Source organism: Xenopus laevis, chromosome 5L (assembly GCF_017654675.1).
Source record: "Xenopus laevis strain J_2021 chromosome 5L, Xenopus_laevis_v10.1, whole genome shotgun sequence".
Taxonomy (NCBI): domain Eukaryota; kingdom Metazoa; phylum Chordata; class Amphibia; order Anura; family Pipidae; genus Xenopus; species Xenopus laevis.
This window is the reverse complement of record NC_054379.1, coordinates 88,905,330-88,926,230: the sequence shown is the minus strand read 5'-3', so window position 1 is coordinate 88,926,230 and position 20,901 is coordinate 88,905,330. Positions and strand designations below refer to the sequence as shown.

The 20,901-nt window shown below is 38.4% G+C and overlaps 1 protein-coding gene across 3 annotated transcripts; it reads left to right on the top strand.

Annotated features, from left to right (window-relative positions):
* The first annotated feature begins 2,828 nt into the window (after nucleotides 1-2,828).
* Nucleotides 2,829-19,820, top strand: LOC108716872 (CASP8-associated protein 2). Of its 3 annotated transcripts, none has more exons than XM_018263389.2 (10): nucleotides 2,829-3,049; nucleotides 4,892-4,973; nucleotides 5,087-5,155; nucleotides 5,932-6,038; nucleotides 6,252-6,326; nucleotides 6,537-6,652; nucleotides 8,271-10,120; nucleotides 12,554-15,203; nucleotides 16,153-16,252; nucleotides 17,215-19,820. In XM_018263389.2, exons 2-10 carry the CDS (start codon nucleotides 4,916-4,918, stop codon nucleotides 17,275-17,277), a joined length of 5,088 nt encoding a protein of 1,695 aa, XP_018118878.1. In that variant the 5' UTR covers nucleotides 2,829-3,049; nucleotides 4,892-4,915; the 3' UTR covers nucleotides 17,278-19,820. The 3 variants fall into 3 exon arrangements, with proteins under 3 accessions (XP_018118878.1, XP_018118877.1, XP_041418955.1); XM_018263388.2 differs by having other exon boundaries at nucleotides 4,865-4,973; XM_041563021.1 differs by lacking the exon at nucleotides 4,892-4,973.
* The last annotated feature ends 1,081 nt before the right edge of the window (nucleotides 19,821-20,901 follow it).

The following is a 20,901-nucleotide window of genomic DNA, read 5'->3' as shown; positions in this document are numbered from 1 at the left end:
TGACAGGCCTGAAGGCAGAACCTGTAGAAATAAAGATAGAGCGTAAGAATCCCTCCAGACGTTTATCGCTGGGATCCTTGAAGGCTGCGGCGTCTGGAACGGGTAGTGCTGTATTCCTGGAAAGACGTGACACTGGAGCATCGACTGCTGGAGGAACCCCCCATTTTTCTGTAAGTTCCTTAGCAAAGGGATAAGAACGGGAAAACCTACGAGAAGGCTGAAACTTCTTCTCTGGACAGTCCCATTCCTGCTGGATAATCTCCCCCAACTGATCATGAAAGGGAAACTCAGCAGATTGCTTGCGCTGGCGCTTAAATGGACCCTTAGCCCTAGAACCAGAACCAGATGTTTCTTCCAGCTGTAGGGAAGTTTTAATGGCCCTAATGAGACCCTCAATATCATGAGGGACCTCCCTGTCGGGATCAGGAATGTCCTCAGATGAAGAGGAAGAAATTTCCCCCTCACTGAAATCAGAGACGCCAATGTCGTCGGCCGATTCTGCAGACGACGTGGAAAGAAGGTGCTTTCTCTTGCTGGATACCTTCCTATGCTTGGTCTGGGGCTGAACAGATAATTGAGATACGAACCTATCCAATGAAGTGGAAAGATTCGCAATTCCCTGCAAGTTAGCCAGGGATTGGGACAGCTGCAACGCCCAGGGTGGAGGAACATCCCCCACAGTATAGGCTTGGGATGCTGTAGCGCCCGCCGAGCCCCCAGAGGCAGATGAAGCATTAATAATTTCCCTTTGGTCTGTGACCTCAGGTGCAATGAAGGGGGCAGATGATTCCCCTGAAGCTGCGCATGCTGCACAGACAGGGTCCCCCTGTCCCTTGGCAAACTTTGCACTACATAAGGTGCAGGCAAGATAGGTCACGGCAGCAGTGGCCTTCGCCCTCCCTCCCCTGGAAAACATGTTTCCCTGCAGGCCTGACCCCTGGCAATATGCGTTCAGCAGAAACAAATACCCCACAGACCTGTCCTAGCAGCCCTAAGAACGTCCGCGTGCCTGGAGGGAGCAGCGTTTAGCAGTTCCAACGCCGTCTCGCAATTGCGCAGTAAGCGTGCCAGCTGGAGCCTCCCAGGAAGCGTCAGAAGAAAACTCCCCTTTCGGCGCGAAGAGCGCAAACCCGGAAGAGAAGAGAGTGACGTCACTCTATACGCTTGCTCCCCTCCAACGGCACAGCGCGCCTTAGCCTGCCGTGCGCATAGACTGCCCTGCGCCACTCCCTCCCAGGTGGCGCTCCGGACTAGGCTGCATGAGGGGGGAGGGGGGGAAAGAGTAGGCAATTCACCCACTTTCCGGGAGGGCGAGACTGAGCCACCCCCTGCTGCCTACTTACCCCGAGGGAGTCCCGTGAGATGAGAGGCCATCAACAGGGGACATCAGCTCTCCCTCACGAGCCTCTCCGTCTGGCCAACCCTAGTCTCTGCCCTGTCGGCAGGCCCTAGAATGGTGGGTGGTCCGCTTGCAGCAAGCCTTACAAAACCCCAGACGAGGAATCCCGCGGCGGGGGCTCACCTTTAGAGTGCAGGATTGTTACCTGACTCCGGCCTCTTACCCCGGGTGTCAGCGCTAAGCGCTGACCGTAGAATCCTTGCGTGGGGCCTCCTAGAGGCCAAGCCCTACCTCCTTGGATGCAGGACACTGAAAAACTGAGTTGTGGGAGTTAAGCAGGAGGGCTATAGGGGGAGAGGAGGAGCCCAGATTTTTTTGTTCTCAGTGTCCTGCCTCCTGGAGGGAGGAGCTACAGTTCCTGTGTCCCCCGAGGCCGTAAGAGAAAGGAGACATAGGATAAATGGAAAAAAAAACTAATAATGTGGTGTTGCTTTTATATGCTCCTAAAAATTAATATTATCTTTAAAAATAGCCCCTTTATTAGAGCTCCCTATTAGGGTTGCCATCTGGCTGGTAAAAATGATGTTTGATCCCAATGTTATTATTAGGGAAAACCGATAAATAAATAGGAAGGCTGGTATTTTTTTCAGAAAAGGTGGCAACCCTACTCCCTACAGATGTTCTCTGGTCCATGTCTGACTTTCAAATGAGGGGTGGGTGTGTCCTAAAGGTACCCACCAGAAGCACAGTAGGTTGGTTGACAGCCAATCACAGCCCTGCAGTCACACAAGCACAGACAGGCTTCAGTTCCCTATCAGGTCCTGCTAGCTGCTGATTGGTTCCGATCTTACAGTGCAGTGAGCTGAGTGCCCTGCTCCCCTGCACAGCCTGGGAATTCAGGGAGCAAGAAGTGGAAGAGAAGGGAGGGATTATTAGGGTTGTTGCAGAAATATTCAATAAATCACCCTGAAACACTATTTTTAAAGCACAATTCTTCTATATCTAAATGAGTATAACACACTGATCCATTTTTTTATCACAAAATGTCTCCTTAAAATAAATGGTCTGATAGCTTTACCCCAGTGGGAGAAAGGGGGGTGGGGGCGCATAGGTAAAATGAAAAGAAAGTGCTGTATATCGTTTACATTACTACAGCCTTTCTATTTCGCTTCCAAGCTTGTATTCACTACTTACAATGTAACAAGGGACATGAACCGCACAAACGTTTGTCACATCACAGTCACACTCCCTTTTCACGACCATTGCTGACTGCTTTAACCGTGACTCTCTGCGGTTCGCTTTTATTGTTTATTAAGAGTCAAATGTCTTTAAAAAAGCTGTGAATAGAATACAGGGCAGCAAAGCTATGAATGTGCGACACAGAACTGCGTCGGGTCTTCATTTGAGAAGAACGTGACTCCCACGCTACCCGCCACAACTCGCACATTTCATTCTGTTTACTACAAAATTCTTCGCGCCAAACCAGTATAGGTTTGTGGGCGGGGAAAGATGATGTCTGCCAAAAACGTCATGTCTCGGCAGCTGATTGGCTGCGTTTCGCGGAGAGGCTCTGGGATGACATGGCCTAAGTGTGCCGGGCTGGCCTGGGACCCCTGGGTGAATGCGGGTTGCCGGGAAACTAGTAACTGGTCGTTGTAGGCGGCCTCAGGATCGGACGGACTGTGACTGGCGACGATTTGGATCAAAAAGGTCAGTCAATAGGCGAAGTGTTTAATAAGCTTCTGTGTGAATGTCCCACTTAGCCAGTCACCTACTGCTACCGGCCCATTCTGTAGCCTGTCAGGCAGAGACACAACTATACAGACTCCATATAAACAGCGACTGATACGAGTGAGATCTCACAATAACACATTGCTCCGCTCACCTTCATGTTACTGACTCTGGAATTGTTTTCCTGCATCAGCCTGAAGAGCAGCTTGGCCTTTAGTATGTGGACAAGTGGAGCTACAGTATGTGGGTCTCTTCTGCCTCTGATTCTATAATATCCTGCAGGGAGTTTGTTCATGACATTCCCAGTTTCCATTGAATTCTGTCACCTGGCAGATTTGTTTTGAATGTGGACAGAAGCTGCATGCACTGGTATATGGGGGTAGCACATTAGACTTGCAGTCTCCAGCAAAAATACACATGTATACAAAAACCTGACCCTGAAAAGAATACATTTTCTATTTTTGTGGCTTCTCCCTGGTGATAATATGATGAAAATGTGTGTGTGTGTGAGAAGCATGTGCTAACTATCACATATGTATAATGTCTCTATGCATAGATTGTATGTAGGTTTTGTGCAGTACTTGCTCCACATGAGACAATTCATCCATTTTGTCACTCCCTTGTCTACTAGTAAATGTTTACTAAACTATTTTTTAAAGAGGAACTATCGCCCGCATGGACATTTTAATAAAAGCTTCATCATACTGAAATAAGAAGTGTTCTAAATATAATCAATTCATTCCTGAGCAGTTTCTGAAATATTCAAGTCATTCTTCACTATCTCCCTCTCAGCATCTGCCTCTTTTCATTCTCTCTTCATGCAGAAATCTGATCTTGAATGAATGCAAAGTCCAAAATATGTTTTAGGGGGACTCTTTATGCCTAGAAGATGTATTCAAGCTCACCTGACATCATGTCTCTCTACATGCAGAATTTGTGCCAAAGGCAGTTATTTTGTTAGATTTTGTTTGTACTGGAATTAGAGTGAGCTCTAATTGATTTGCTAGGAAAGGAAGCCTCCCTTTAAGATATATTGGATCTAAAGCTGGCCATAGACGCAAAGATCCGATCGTATGAATCGTGGATTCGTACGATTTTCGGACCATGTGTGGAGAGTCCCGACATTTTTCGTCCGTCGGAGATTGGTCGATCGGACAGGTTAGAAAATTTCTGTCGGCTGCCAGTAATATCTCTGCGTGTATTGCCGATCATACGATTTTCAGTGGGAGACTGTCACTAGTGTTGTCAGACATAAGTATCGTACGATTGCTGTCAGGGGCAGAACATTGGGTGATCTGTTCTTATTTGATCGGAATGGTAAAGACTTTGATCTGAATGGTTAGTGGAGGGTCGGGAGATGGGAAAGTCCGATCGTACGTTGATTCGTACGATCGGATCTTTGCGTCTATGGCCAGCTTAACTGTCAATGAAAATACGACTCCCAACTCTTACATGACAACCGAATAAAGAGAAACAAATGCTGAGTGAGGGATAGTGAAGATAAACTTTATTATTTCAAAAGCTGTGCAGAATATTTAATGGACTTTTCTATATTAAAGTGCCCCCCCAAGCTCCACAGCTGAGTAGAGAGTGCTGTAGAAGTAGGATCCTGATACCCTCCATAGACTAAAGTAGAATTTAAAATGGTATTTGGTCTATGGGAAGCTTGTTCCTGAGCCGGTAATTCCACGTCATGTGTCAGTATAACAAAACTTTGATTCTTTATCTTCTTAAAAAGACTGCAAAATTTGAATTTATATAAATATAAATGTTTTTATTTTTTCTCTTGCGCAGGATGTTTTTATTTTTTCTCTTGCGCAGGTAGAACACCCATAAAACATCAAAATGACAGATAAAGGTGATAAAGAAGACCTGACTATGGTTTATTTTCAAGATGTATATGGTAAATTTTCTATTAACACAACTGATTAACATTGGGTATTTCAGATACTTTCAGAACTATATCTTATCTGTTGTCTCTTATCAAATGTAATTGTTTTTTTTTTTTTCTTACAGATTCTCCTGCTAAAAGCGATACCAGTTCTGTAGATATTTATGATGGACTGGATATTTCAAGTATACCAGGTACATTGTTTTGCTGTTGTTGTGGTTGCCAATAAAAGACATCTCTTCCTCACGCTCCGTTTTACCTGCAATGTATTCTTATAGGGTTGTAGCACACAGGTTAATTTGATGTAGTCTTCTGCAGGCAAAACAGATAAGATGAATTCTCTTTGTCAGCAGTGACTTCCTATTTAGATGAATAGTAAACGCTTCTTGTAGAACACAGTAGTGCTGCTGAGTCACGCATATCAGGCAAACACTGATGTCTTTATTATCAAGTTATGTCACCAGCAATATGCTTTCTATTTCTGAGCAAACCATTATTGTGAACAGTTGTGAATCATAAATGTGTATATCTTCATGATAGGTATCCACCTGAGTGAGCAGCCCAACTAATAATATACTGTAGACAATACGTGTGGATGACCAAAGTCTGTTTTACTTGTTGGGGTTAAATTATTATAACTAAAGGAAGTGCACATTCTCTGTGAACGCACCCTTTGAGGTGTACTGGTATAATGAGTTTGGACAGATCAACTGTGGTTAAATAGAATTGCAGAAAAGTCTATTGAACCCCCCCCCAGCTAACAAACATGCCCAGACCATCAAGCAGTTTGGTGGATATCAGCCAATCTCAACCAAATTTAGGTTTGTTGCCTAACTTTAAACTATTTCTGCTCAACTATTCCTTTGCAAATTGGTACCATGGTAAATTAATACAATTAAAACATTGTCTGGGATATTTTCATTCTTATTGTTTTACAATCATTTTGATTATTTTTGAAAAATTTTCACAGTTTTAGCGGAGCCTTCTATACTCTCCATTCCAACACGGGATTGTTTGGATCTGTATGAGGAAATTCTGACAGAAGAAGTAACAGCTAAAGAAGCCTCATTTAATGATGTATGTGCTTACCTTAATATATTCATACATATTTGGTCTAGTGTATATATATATATATATATATATATATATATATATATATATATATATATATATATATATATACTATAGTAGAGTGTGGTTTTAAAATTAATTTTTATCTGTTCTGAAAATGTGCATAGGTATTGTGTGTGGTTTATTTGCTTCTGAATGAAACAACATTTTGCTTTCCAGTTGCATGCTGAATATGAGAAGTGTCAGAATCAAATGAAAGAACTCATTAACAGACTCAAAGAAATGCAGACCCAGGTATTTAATGAACTCCATTATTACACAGAACTCAAACCATTTTAGAAAATATTCCAAAATACTTTAGTCTAATTTAGTAAAGGTATTTTTTGTGTTTTTTCCTTACCAAAGTAGTGTAGGCAATATCTTTGTATTATTTTTATTATTATTATAATTACCATTTAAAAAGTGCCAGAAAGCATTCATTGTTCTCTCTTCTACTAATATTAGAACACAACCTTGCAAAATGAAAATCAGTGTCTGAAAAAGAATATTTCTGCACTCATCAAGACCGCAAGAGTAGAAATTAACCGCAAAGAGGATGAGATCAACAGACTGAATCAGAGGTAATCAATCACTGAATAAAATTCTAAAGTTGTTATGTAGTAAGTAGAAAATTATAAAATATTTGTAATTTAAGATTACCAACCTAAATGCTTTTTAGCAGTTATATAAAGCAGTTATATGAAAAGTACATGAGTGGGGTTTTATACAGCTGATGCCCTAGCACAACTTAATGACTGCTAAGTTTTACTCATGGGTTATATTTTTTTGTGTAATTTTGCATGCCATATATTCTAAAATATATAGAATATCAGCATTCTGTAGTAGTATACATCAGATGGGATGTGTACGGGAAAAACACACATACAAATAGAGACTGATATTGGGATTAAAGGGGGCCCTTCGAGTTTACTCCTGTCTTTATAGTATTTAAGGCTTTGTTTGACCTTATATTAATAGGAAAGGATTTGTAAAACTCAGGAGTCAATATTTAAGTCTGGATATAAATGTTTCATCATAAAACATTAAATTGTTCAAAGAATTTCATGACTACTGTTTTGTTGACATATTGTATGCACATAATTTCCCTTGGAGCTTTAATGTTTGGCGAAGGGAGGTGGAATGGCTTACAGTTCACTTGTATAAATGGGTATTATTCCCAAAATGTGCAGATGGGTCCACAGTTGTAATGAGTCATTATACACTAAATAGGCTGAGGGGGTTCACTCTTGTTTTATTTATTTTTTTCACTTTATCAGGGAGTTCTTTTCTTGGTAGCTTTTTGGGCCAAATGTCTTAATATCCTTTAAACTCTTTGTGGCCCCTCTGAAAAATGTCAGCCCTTTCCCTGCCAATGATAGTAGTCTATCGCTGGCAGGATAGGGGAAAATCTTTTGTCCTGAGTAAGCACAGAAGATCCATTTTCTGGTCTGTACAATCTATGACACACCCTTACTACATTCCCAATTTATCATTTAAAATGTTAAGTGTGAACACGACTACCCATTTGCTGTTTGGTTTATACAGGAGTAGTAGCTCCTATCATTTGCAGAATCTGTTAGTTGATCCTTTGCCAGCCATTTGGGGATTTTAGCCCTTGTTATGCAAATGAAAGGTAAAACTTAGTCCTTATAAATATGCACAGTGAAATATTAGAATTCCTAATAAAAGTGCATGCATGACTGGCCTGACATTGGATAACTGACATAGTAGGCCTGCTTGAAAATATTATAATTTTTCCATGAGTGTTAAGTAACTGGGTTAATACCCCACAACATAAGGTACTATGTACAGTCACGGCCATAAATATTGGTATCTTTGCATTTTTTTTCTTCCAAATGAATTACTCTAAAATAAATACATCCACTACAAAATACATTTGAAGTTGACAAAATCAGGTTTCCACATTTCTTGTTTTGTTACTATTGCAGGCCATTGTTGAAATGATGTGCTTTAACTGTGTCTGATCTTGTCTTGTTTAAATCTTTTTTTTTGTATTTAGTGTATTTTATGCCCCTGATGCTTTACTCATTTCTTTTTGCTACGCACAAAGAAAAGTCATCAACATCATTTATTTATATAGCGCTGTCAAGATACACAGTGCTTTAAGTCATGTAACTTGTTTCTTTTCCAAAATGATGTGCCTTCTAATCATTCTTCCACTTTTGTTCCACCTCCCAGGTTGTTTTCTTCAGTGAACCCTCGCATTAATAAACACATTCCTGTGTCATTATCGGAACCTAATAAAACCAGCTGCCAAGTAGAAAGCAGATCAAGAGAAATACAGTCAAAGACTACGGACAGTTGTGGGAAACCTGAATTGCAAAACCAGACAATTCACCCTAAAAGAAATGATTCAACCTGCTTGAATTATCAGCCTACAGAAAAAGGCATAGATGCTGGGGACAAGAACTCTTCCAGCAGTTCAAAACCCTCATGTGCTAAGCTTTTCAAAGGTTCAGAGACAGATTTACAAAAAGACAATACAGAAGAGCATTCAAGCCAAGATGCAGCTAAAGGAAGAAAGGAAAGAAATGTTGATGATCAGTCTAAAGAGTGTAGGCAGAGGGAGGAGTGTAGAAGTAGTAGCACCAGTTCAGCAAGTGAAAAGAAAACTGCTGAACAGAAAGAAACTGGACCTCCTTCTAACAGTGTAAAAAATGAGAGTAGACCAGAAAACCCGTCTACAAAGTTTGATTCACTTAATGAAAAAAATAATAGAAAATCACTTCCCTCAACCTCTCACGATAAAGCACGGTCAATGAGAGACAGGGCACAGTCAAGCGATCCTCGTACGAAAGAGAAGCTTCGAAAGTCTTATGAATCCTACAGCCGAAGGGACTCTAAGGATTATGAAAAAGGTAAAGACTCCGAACATAAAAACAGAATAACTGAAAAAGATGATCCAGCAAGGAGATCACAAAGAACTTCATACCTTAAGGATGAAAGTTGTTATAAACTCAAGACTGAACTGAATGATCACAGGAGGAGCAGTGCTCCAAGTCGAAGAGAGAAGCATTCTTCTGACTTCAACAAAGATTCAAAATCTGGGTACAGAGATTCCAAATTAATTAGCGGCAGTAAAAATGAACATAAGATTATGTCAAAGAAAGAAGACAAATACTTATTGGAACACAAAAGTATGAAATCTGGTAGGGATAAAAAAGAGAAAGAGAGAAGTCATCATGACCGAAAAGAACATAAAGAATTTACTGGAGTAGGAAAGCTGAAAGAATTATCTTCAGATATGCACAGTAGTGAAGTAAAAAGTTCCTGTAAAACTGATAATCCATGCAAACCTTTGAATGCTGAAAAGCATGTGGTAGATGAAAAGGAAACCAACATTGTGAGGGATCTCAAGCTGTCATATATGGAAACTCTTGATTTGACCCTCTCTCCTGTTAAAACAAAGTCCTTCTCTGAATCGAATGCAAACAAACTGCCCTTGCTACTGTGTGATGAGAAATGTGGCATCCGTGAAATTAACAATCGTGAGCCAGTACCACAAGTGTGTGAGTCTTTTGAGAGTATAAATGAAGTGAAATGTGTGTCCTCTCAGAAAAGCAATCCAGAACCAAATATTCTAACAAATAATCCATCAGTAAAACAAGTGACAAAGTCTAACTTAAATTTAGAAGCATATCAGAAATGCCAATCTGTTGTGGGTGGCATTAAGTGTATTCCTCAAAACCAACCAGGGATCACAATTGAAGAATCTAATTCAGCACCCTTGAATACAACACTTTCAGTGGCTGATCTTGAAAAGGCTGATGTAAACGATGAGTTGCATTCACTTCATTCTGACGTGATGGAAACAAGTGTTGCCGACGTGTCACAGGTTATAGACCTGGATTGCTACATAGAGCTTGACAAATGCAGTGGCAGTGAGAGTCCTCATTCAGATATTGTATATGAAGATAGCGTTGCACAAAAAGGATTTTGCCAGGAAAACCTGAGTCCATCAAAACAGTTGAATAAAGAATTTGAACACAATACCAACATTTTGAAAAATGTAACTGAACCAGAAAAAGGTATATGTGAATCCTCAAATTCTGATCTTGTAGAAATAAGCACTAAAGAAATTGAATCTAAGCAGTTTCTCCATGATGATGACTACTCTGTAATGAATATTGACTTACATTTTATAACACGTGTTCCAAAAATCATCAGTCCACTTAAAAGTCCAGTGAAGCCAATAGTGAAACTGCATAAAATTGATTATACAGCCAAGGCTTCTGTAGTGAGTGTTAAATAAAGGTACTAACAATTTAGTCAATTCTTTTGTTCTCATATTGTGGAAGTATGACTGTCTAATTAGGGTTTAGCTGTTGAAGTCAATGGTTTAAATTGGAGGAACTGTATTTTATATATTTTTAGAAAACTGTTTCGTATACTAAGTGAATAGGGTTGGCAAACAGTCTTGCTTATTTGTACTGTGCTACTTGCACTATTCGTTTTTTATGAACCCTCTATTGTATCTGAGTAAATCTTTCTTTTTTAAGGATCACATCTTTCAGGTAATTGCATTGAAAGCATAACCCTATATTCAATGAATATGCATCCTAAGCACAGCAGCTGTTCTTGAAATTCTGCTTCTTTATTTCCATTTTTACACTTATTTAAATTGATTAAAAAGCTGAAGTTCCCAAACTGGGGATGAGGTGGTTTTGCAAGCTGGACTGAGTATTATTGTAAAATACAGTGATGGGATCCCTTATCTGGAAACCCATTAACAGAAATAATTCTGAGCTATCTCTTGAAGAGTCCACTCTATATCTGTTAATATTTACTTAATTATTAAAGCAGTGACTTGATGTTCAGCTACGTTGCATAAATCTTAATTGGTGGAAAAACAATTCAATTTTATTAAGTGTTCAAATTGTTTTTGTTTTTTTATTAGAGTTTATGGTAGGGAGATCCAAATTATGGGGAAACAACAATGGTCCTGAGCATTGTAGATAATTGATGCCATACCTGTAATAGTAATTGAGTTCTCACAGAAAAAAATACTAAGGGTAGGTTGAAAACTTTTTTACATTTTCAAAGAATCTTAATTTATTGAAGAATCTTAATTTTATAAAGCTCATGTAGGAGCCTCATGAGCAACTATCATTTTAAGACATGCAAATGTTAATGCTGTTGTGTGTTTCTTTGGACCTGGGTAGATGTAAGATTGTTTATATGTTTTAAAAGGGCACTAAAGGATTTGATATTAGATATATGATGTGACATTTGGATTAATTAAGACTACCTATTTAAATGGATTAATTTGGGTAAAAAGTTTCAGTTTTAATAATTGTCTTCTAATGCTTGGGGCTTCACGCTGCCTCATCGTCTCCATTGCTCAAGCTGTACTAATACTAACTCCACTCAAATAGCAGCTATACCAGATGTTCTCATTTTTGTCCAATTAGGGTGTCTTAGAACCTCCTATAGAGGCAGAAAGTGATTTGTGGAATATACTCAATCTGGTTACTTCAAGGAGCAGGCTAATACACTAAATTTGAGCTTGTAAGCAACTTAAGACAGGTGCGTGCCATGCTTAGACTGAGTGTGGTTTTATAACAGGATTTCCTGAGGGTGAGAAAACATAAAGCCTTCTTTAGCCAGTTACAAGTAGCATGTATGGACTAATTCATCTAGATTTTCTTGAGTTTTTTTTTTTAAATAAAGTCTCCATAATTCATAGTAAATATTCCTTGGTTAATTGTGTATCAACTGACCTATAAAAGTTGCCGGCTTATTGTGGGTCTACTTCCATCACAATATCTGTCTGTAATTGTCCCCTCAGCAGCCAAATATCTCCATTACTCTGCTTTCAATTGATTGAATGCGCTAGAGCTTCTTAAACCAAAGACCTTCCTGCTGTTTCCCACTGTTTGCCAGGGCTTCATGTGACATAGAACTATATTATGTGATTGTCTGATATAGCATGTTTACAACAAGAAGTCCCTGGCCCCATTGCTACAATCACCAGCCCTCAAGTGAAGCACAATATTTCAAAGCAAAGCTGTTTTGGAACATATATGTACTTAATTGTGCTTGGTATTTATCTCAGACTGTAGATTTTGGTAGAAAGAATGTTGATTTGCTATGAGCAAAACCAAATTTGAAAGCGGCTATAAAAGGAAAGTTCACCTTTAAATATTTAGTGTGTTGGATAGACCTAAAAACTTTTCAAATAGTAGTTCATCCATACCATCCAGATAGCAATTACAATTCTAAATGTGACAGCCACACAACAAAAAAAAGTAAATGCTTCCAAAAATATGAAATTACTCAGTTGCCAATTGTTTTAGAATACCTCTGTATACCACATACTAAAATGTAATTTTCAGACGAGCTACCTCTGAAAAATCTGCATATTAATTGTGTTTTTCAATGTTTAATTAACTCTTCAGAATACCAAACAAACTGAACATGTTTTTTTTTTTCCTCTGCCCATTCCCATCTTTCTAAACTAGAGTTCTACTATGCTAACGGAAGCTCCAGTGCTCATTTGTCAAAAGAACTAAATAAGGAGAATTTTCAGCCAGTTGTAAAGAATGACCCAAGCTCTGCAAAGTGTTCTCCCATTATTATTTCTTCAGATGACATGGAAGAAGGTGAAATTGTAAGTGATGTGGAAGAAGTTACATGTGTGCACGCACCCAACACCACTCCTTGCCTGAAGCAGAGTTCTGTAGTCCAAACAAATATAAGTGAAGCTTCCATAAGTTTCCACAGAGATGACACATCATTGGGAAAACCAAATGGAATCATTGCTTCACGAAAACAATCAACTAAAATAAAGGGAAAATCGAAATCCTATTTAAAAATACATTTACTTAAACAGCCTAATCAGAAAGATAGGAAGGTAAATCCTGACAACTGTCTTGAAGAAATTATGAAAACTGACCAGCCATCTACTGTACACGATATTTTTCAGATGCTACGTGCAGTTCGAAAACATATTAGAAAGAAATATATGAAATTTAAAATGCAGTTTACAGTGCGCCAGTACCATAAGGTAATAGAAGTTGGAACATCATACTTTATAACTCTGGTTAAAAAAGTTAATTGGACTGCATTGTGTTCATTACCGAGCAGTTTACAAAAGAAAATATGTAAATACATAGATAATAAAATGAAAAAGCTGAAAAAGAATGGGATTGTAGATCGTATTTTTGAACAACATCTATTAGATATGAAAAAAAAGCTCTGGAATTTCGTGGATGACCAACTAGACTCTTTGTTTGATACACTAAAAATAATGCTTATAAAATTGTGTGACAAAGCGGAGATGGAATGTACTGGTGCTAAGAACCGCATTTGTGTCCAAGATAACATATCATCATCTGTTCGGATAAATAAGAAAAATGAGCAGAAGAACCATAAAACTGCACCAGTTTCTGACCCACACTTGAAAAAAGAGCCAGTAAAAATTCAGAGCAAAGCACAAGTTCCCAAGGTTAAAGACCAGAATAATAAACCTGGGAGAAATAGTGTAAATAAAGATGGTCTTTCAAGAGAACCGGTAAAAGTACCTGTTGGAGTTGAATCTGCTTCAAAAAATAAAATGGTGTTAGAAAAAAATATAAAACCAACATTATCGGGGTCTTCTGAAAACCAGAAACTCAAACCTGAGAATGCAGGCTTATCTTTTAATTTGGTAAGTGATGATCGTATGGGTGATATCTTCAAAAATTTGCTAAATGATTTAGAAGGTCTGGATCAAACAAAGGCTTCAGAGGAAAAATCATGGGTGTTTAAAACACCAGAAAAAACAAGTATTTTGAGCCAGAAAATGTCCTTAAATAATGAAAATACACCAATAAAAACTTCTTGGCAAATGCCTTCATCCTTGTCCTGGCCTCCACATTCTCCTGTGCAATCTAGTTTGTTGTCAACACTTGTTAACCCAGATGCCTTAGATGAGAGCTGTATGCTAGAGATTCCTTTTTCCTCCTCTAAGAGCATTCCAGGATCAGATGAAAGAGCAAAATCCTATTCTTCAATACTTATGGAGGATCTTGCAGTGTCATTAACTCTGCCATCACCATTGAAATCTGATTCTTATCTTAGCTTCCTCAGACTAGGGACTGCACCTGAATATAACTCCGAAGAGGTTAGTAGCACACATTATAGTGAAGGTGTTCTATTAGAAGAAGACATCGCAGAACAAGACATACATTTAACACTGGATTCTGATAACTCAAATAGTTCTTTGGAAAATACAAGTGACACCTCTAGTTTCCAGTGCCTTCCAAGTGAACCCATGCAAGCTGTTATCATGGAGAAGTCAAATGATCACTTCATTGTAAAGATAAGGCGGGCAGCCTCAACCTCATCTCCTAATTCTGAATGGCCACCAGCGGAACATTTTCCACCTGTCCTGCCAGAATCAACAAATGCAGATGGTAAAGCCCTTACTGATCACTTAAAAAAGGTAAATTCTGAAGAGCATGAATCTGAGGGGAGTCGCCCTCGTGAAACTGAAAACAAAGTATTTCCTGTCAACAAATCTGATGCAACCCGTCCATCTGTCAGCAGAGCGATTTTAGAGACAAGTTTTGTTAATGCTAATAATGAAGCTGTAGACTTCAAACAATTGCAGGAGAAAGATGTGCACGAAAGAACTGTTTCATTGTTTAAACCACCTGAACCCCTTAGTCCTAGTAAAGACAATACTTTTGTGTCAGTATCTCAAGAGAACCTGCATCAACTTTTTCATTCAGTGACAGACAGAAAAGATTGTGAAAAAAGCAAGCTGTCCTCTGAGCAGGTAACAAAAGACTCCATAATATGCAACAAGGGGTCTTCTGAAAGCATTGTGCAAGTCAATTGGAATGATAAAGTTCACAGCACAAAACGAAAAAAGGAATTGAAAGAGGAACCATTGGTGAAAAGGAGACCAGTGCAATTTCTCAACCAGGAAAGTAGAGAAAAAAAAGCAAAGGAAGATGGGAAAGAGCAAAGCAATATTTCATCAAAGGAAAAATCTCAAGGAAAGCACAAAAGATCTGCCAGTGATTGCATTCTTCATTTAAGCTCATCACCAAAGGACTCCTCCCAAAGCCTATCTGCAAAGAATGTAATAAAAAAGAAAGGAGAAGTTGTTGCGACTTGGTCCAGGTAAGCAACTTGTTCAAATCCACACATTTTATACAGATATGTGATGGATGTATATCAGATAATGATATCTTTGCAAGCACTGCCTATCTGACAAATTATTTAATCTGTCTGACTGACTAAACGACCGATCTCCACTAAAATAGTTTGAACATTAATTCGGAGCCCACACACTTTTCAAAATTTCTTTCCAGAGCATTTTCAAAATGTAGTATGTATCCTGTTCACTGAGATAGGTCTGGTGTGCCCACTGTGGGTAACCTCTAGCTTCCAGCAGGTCCAACATGGCAACAGCTTCACCAGGTGTAGATTTGACAGGTCAACGCTAATTCACTAAAATCCGAAGTTGCATCTAGGGCGCCGAACGCTGGCGAAGTGGCACTAGCGTTACTGCGGCAAGCGAAGCAAAGTTGCGCTAGCATTGTCTAATTTGCATACGGTGAGAAGTTAAAGTTCAATGCATAGTTTATGTGCCATATATTAGGAAATGTATGGGGGAAGCCAGGTACCCCAGAAAAAATGTATCTTTTGCAGCTTATCCCCCTGAAAAATGAAATTCGCCAGTTTTTTCAACTATTTTTTGAGGAGGTCCTATCTACTCTTCGCCACATCAGACCAGGCGAAGTGCAAGTCTGGCACAAGAGGTAACGTTCAGTAAAATCCGTATCTTAGTGAATTTGCATAGTTACGTCCATTAGCCAGAGCGCAACTTCGCCAGGCGTAAGGGAGTGAATTAACGCTAGAGTCTCTCTTTTGCTAGCGTTAGTCTGTCTGTCTTACAGCATGGTCCAAACCCTGAGTGACTTTTTTCTTTTTTTCCTTCACTGCACTCTTGCAAGGAGTGGGGCAGACTGAGGCAATAGCAGCAGCATTTGATTTATATGAATTGTAAAACAACATTAGTTTATTGCTTTACTATAATTTTATAAGGCTTTTGTTTAAATGTTTACAGGGATGAAGACAGATTAATCCTCCTCAACTGTCAACAGCTTGGAACTGATCAGAAAACGTTTATTTTGTTATCTTCACAAATGGATAAACCTCCTCACAAGGCAAGTTTCCTGGCAGGCTCTGTATTAATTTGTTTAAGTGTAATTTTACTGTTAAAAATAACTAATGTTTGTAGGTGGTGGGTGGGTGAGAAATTTAAGAGTAAACTCTGTTCATTTACTTATTCCTAAAACCACATTACTGCTTCCCATTGCTTTTTATTGTACTATATGTACAGGACAGATTTTTTTTTTGTGTTGCAAGCTGGTGGTTTTTGCCAGTACCAGGAACCAAGTCTACTTTGTTGCCCCTTTAAACTTGCTATTATGTTGCATACATGAGCAGATTGGCCAGATGTTAGTTGTTTAGTCACATGTTGATGTACAAATTGCACTGAAACAATAGACTTTCTCTGACTAAACTTTTGACATTCTAGAAGACTATTAAGCAATATACACTATATATAATCCAGGCACTGTCTAAAAGCCTATGCTGTGGTCAACATTATACGTTTGCGTGAAGAAAAAAGAAAAGTTCCCTAGAAGCCAATTCCGTGTAGAAAAGAACATAAACACTGCCCTCATTGTTCTGCCAATATAAGCTCTATAATTTATATTTGATAATATACCTCATACTGTCAAAGAAGAGTTTCCCAAAACATGTCGCTTCTAAGCGGTTAACGTATTGAGCCCATTTTTTTATTTTAAACCATTGAATTTTCCTCTTGCTACATATAGTATCTGCATTTATTTCAATGGTAGTTTGGACAGCGTTATTTAACACCACTGCCTCAGACCTGGCAATAACCCATTGACATTCAGCTGGCCAAAAAAATTCCAGCAAAAAGTGATGTACAAAGCCAGGGTGCAGGTCTGCCAGATCTTTGTTTCAAGGTGTTTTACTTACTTACAAAAGTGTAAAATCAGCAACACTTCAGACTATTCAATAGACTGCTTTAGCCATACAAAGAAAAGTATCTTCTGCATATGTTTAATAGTTATCTGTTTTTTGTTTTATTTAAAAGATCGAGGAAAGGTTTCGGCAGTTGATGAAACTATTTAAGAAATGCAGAAGAAGTGCCACATGACACTTTGCACTTTACAGTTGAAGTTCTGCTTTGTGGACTAAGAAGAAAGTAATTGCGATACGCAATGTACAAGACCCACATTCATAGGTGTTGAAACGCCAATCATTGTGCAGGCACAAGATATTTTTTACTTGGCAAGTATGGACTCTGTAGAAAGAGTCATGAAGGATTTGAACTGAATACGTTCCAGAATTATGTGCAATCGTAGGGTTTTTATTTAACGCTGTTATTATGCCAGCCATTTTTCTAGTTACGGATGTTAACATTTGATCCTGCATTACTTATTAGAGTGGAAGCATTAAACAGCCAATCTGTTGGGTGATGTTGACAAACTTCAAACATTCTGTGTATGCAAAATGTCTTAACATGTAGGCATGAGATCTCCTATTTGTGAAAAAGAATTAGCCATACAAATGTCACCAATCCATTCCTCACATTTTCTGTTCTGTATTACAGTAGGGCAGCCTGTTTGGGAATCCAGAGAGTGCTGCACAAGCTAACTCCTGGGAAACCAAAAGGTTTGTTTCAAAAGAGCTTCTTTATGGCTTGAGAAAAATCTCTGTGCATGACTGTGGCATGCTAGGAAACAAACTTGTAGTTCTGCATTAAACTTGTGGTAGGGCTTAGATTAAAAGGCAACCTGGAGTCATATAATATATGGCACCAGTCCAGTGCAATGACCCTTTAAATCCATGCCACAGTTTTTGCTATATTTGCTATTGATTGCATTCACACTATACAGTCAGACTTTTTTCCATGAAAAGCCAAGGTGGTTACCTTCCTCATATGAACCTTAGAATGTGCCTTTTAAGTGAAGTGGCTATACCCCTGTACTTAAATTTACTAAGTGATTTTAGGAGGGGGTCTCTTCATCAGGTGCACCTTGAAGAAACCTATTTGTGTTTCCTTTAATATATTAAAGCACAGGGAACTATCCTTGTATTCATTTGCTACTGGTGTACTGTTGAACTGTTATGTGCTACTGACCTTAACACTATGTTTCAGTTTGCTTTTTGATCTATGCTGCACTGGGTCTTTACTGCTTATAAGTGGGTTTGACTTTTGCGTCTCAACTCTCCCTCTACACATTTACATTTAAGGCTAGGGACCCAAACTGGGTTGATTCTGTTTTGTTATTTTTTTAAATAATTGTTCAGACTTTTCCCTAATCATACTCCCATATATCATTCAAGCCAAAAAGATTGTTGTTAGGTTAGTGACCCTAGCAACCAGATGCTTTCCATTTGAAGGACCTAGGAGAAAGATGGTGAAGGAAGCTATAGAGCATATTAGATATGTTTCAGTAAGTTGATGCTGTTTATTCAAACTTATACATTTGTTTAAGAAAAACCATTTACCAGAGAAAATGCTGTTTATTGACCTGTTATTGTTAATATAATTTTAACTTGTGGGAAAACAAGTGCTAGCATTGTAATTATGAAACCAGAAGGCAGCTAAATCTTTAAAATATAATGCTGGATATTAGTGGCACAATGATATGAAACAGATTTTTGACATAAACCATTTCTTAGCTATTTTGACGAAGCAGAAGACATGTCAATCTTGATGCTTAGCTTGACAGTTTGCTCAGCTAAACTTTGTCCCTTAAAGAGTGTTGGTGCCTTACAAAAGCAGCCCACAATATAAAATGACCCAGTATATAACTATGTATGTAGATTCCAAAGTGTATTAAAAGAAGCAGTATATAAGCAAAATCTCTGTCGCCCACAAAAAATAGGCTTCATTTTGGTAGAAGGGTATGTAGATATAGGAAAAAAATGTGAAACCTTTTTGTGTTGGTGACATTTGCTTAAAATAAAAAAACATTTAAATGCACCCTCTCATATAGTAAATAATCCAAATGGCTTTTAATGCGTGAGTTTTGATTCTTTGAGATGCAGAGAAACCAATCAAGGCACAGTTTCTGTATTGATTCCTATAATTAGAGTGGGAACATCTGTATACTGTAATGTAAGAAATCTATATAACCACTCTTTTGGATATTCCATCCAGCTGTGCTTGGTAGAAGTCTACAATATGTAACAAGACATACAGTTTGGGCTCTTTGTGTATGATCTAATGTATGTGTTATGGAGATCTTGGAAAACTGTAAGCTCCCTGGTCTGGTGCGTGGTTGGCTAGGCTGTTGTGTATGTGACCCCAGTAACCTCTAACATTTATGCTAAAGCTTGCATATTCTGTACAAAGTTCTTTTTTCCCCCTTCACTTTATACATCAACAACGTGCTTGCTGCACCTTCTCTGTATGTTTTATGACTCTATGCATTATCAGGCTATTTACCTGTTCTTTTTGTTACTGTGTTGTAAATGAATAATTTATGTGTAAATGTTTTTTTTTCTTTCCTTTGTAAATGAGTGTACAGGTTCACTATTGTTTCTTTGGTGAACAGTTATGTGTATATAATGTGAGATTTTTTTTTAATGAACTTTAAAAACACTGGAAGCCTTTATTTTGTACAAAACCTCTTTGCTTAGAGTTGTAATAACAAAAATACTTTATAAAGTTGTATTTGTTCAATTTTCTTTCTTGGGTGGTTACTTTCAAGGGGTTTTTATCTAAGGATGGCTGACAAACGAGAACTGGAATATGTGTACAGCTACAGTTCTAATTTCTGTCTTTAAATTGGGATCTGTGCATGAATAGAGTAAATTTGTAATGAGGCAGGGAAACATGTTCCTTCTCAAGTATCTGTCATTATCTGTGTCCGCTTCCTACTTTGTTGCACAATCATTGATTTGCTTTCATGAATCGGGAGCCTAGCCTAAACCAGGAAAAATAGCCCCAGACCATTCCTCCAAACTATGAAATCCACATTACACAGTAAGTTAGGTAACATTCTGCTGGAATTCACCAAATCCTGCTTTATTCATTAAACTGGACCTATTGAGAATACCCTTCTTGAGCATTTGTACTTAAAATGTAGTAGTAAGTACATAGTCAAATATCTACAGTAGAGTTCAATAGGTAAGGCCTTCACTGGAAAGTTTCAAATGGAAATATGCAATTGTGCTCAACAAGATTTCAATTAACAATTAGTTAAACCCATAACTAAAGTAAAGAACACAAAGTAAAGACCTGTTAGGGCTATTCAGTAACAAAATTATGGAAACCTGTGGCTTTTGATAGATTAGCCCTGAAGTTTACACCACAATTCATCAACCAAATTTGGACTTATGATCATATCAGAACATTTATAAGGTCATTCACCAACTTAAAACTTGTTAGGGTTGCACGTCCTTGATGTCATCATGCACAAGCCATTTTGGATTGGTTAAAATTGTTCTGTTTTATGTGTCCAAATGAGCAATAGCCAGCCCATATGCCCAGAACTGGTCTGTTTGGTCACCCGTTAAGTGTATAAACTGGTAGGCTTTATACATTTCTACGGTTCCCCTTTTAGCTGCCTAGAGATAAACATTTAAAATACATACAGATAAATCTCTTGTTGCTGCCTAAACCCAAAAAAGCCTTCCAGTGAAGGACCATCTTCTTAACAATAATCACATACAGATAAAATCTTCCCTGACTGAGTGAATCACCACCCAAAACAATGTAATTCTAAGCAACCTTCCAATATATATATATCTGTGTGTGACACCTGAA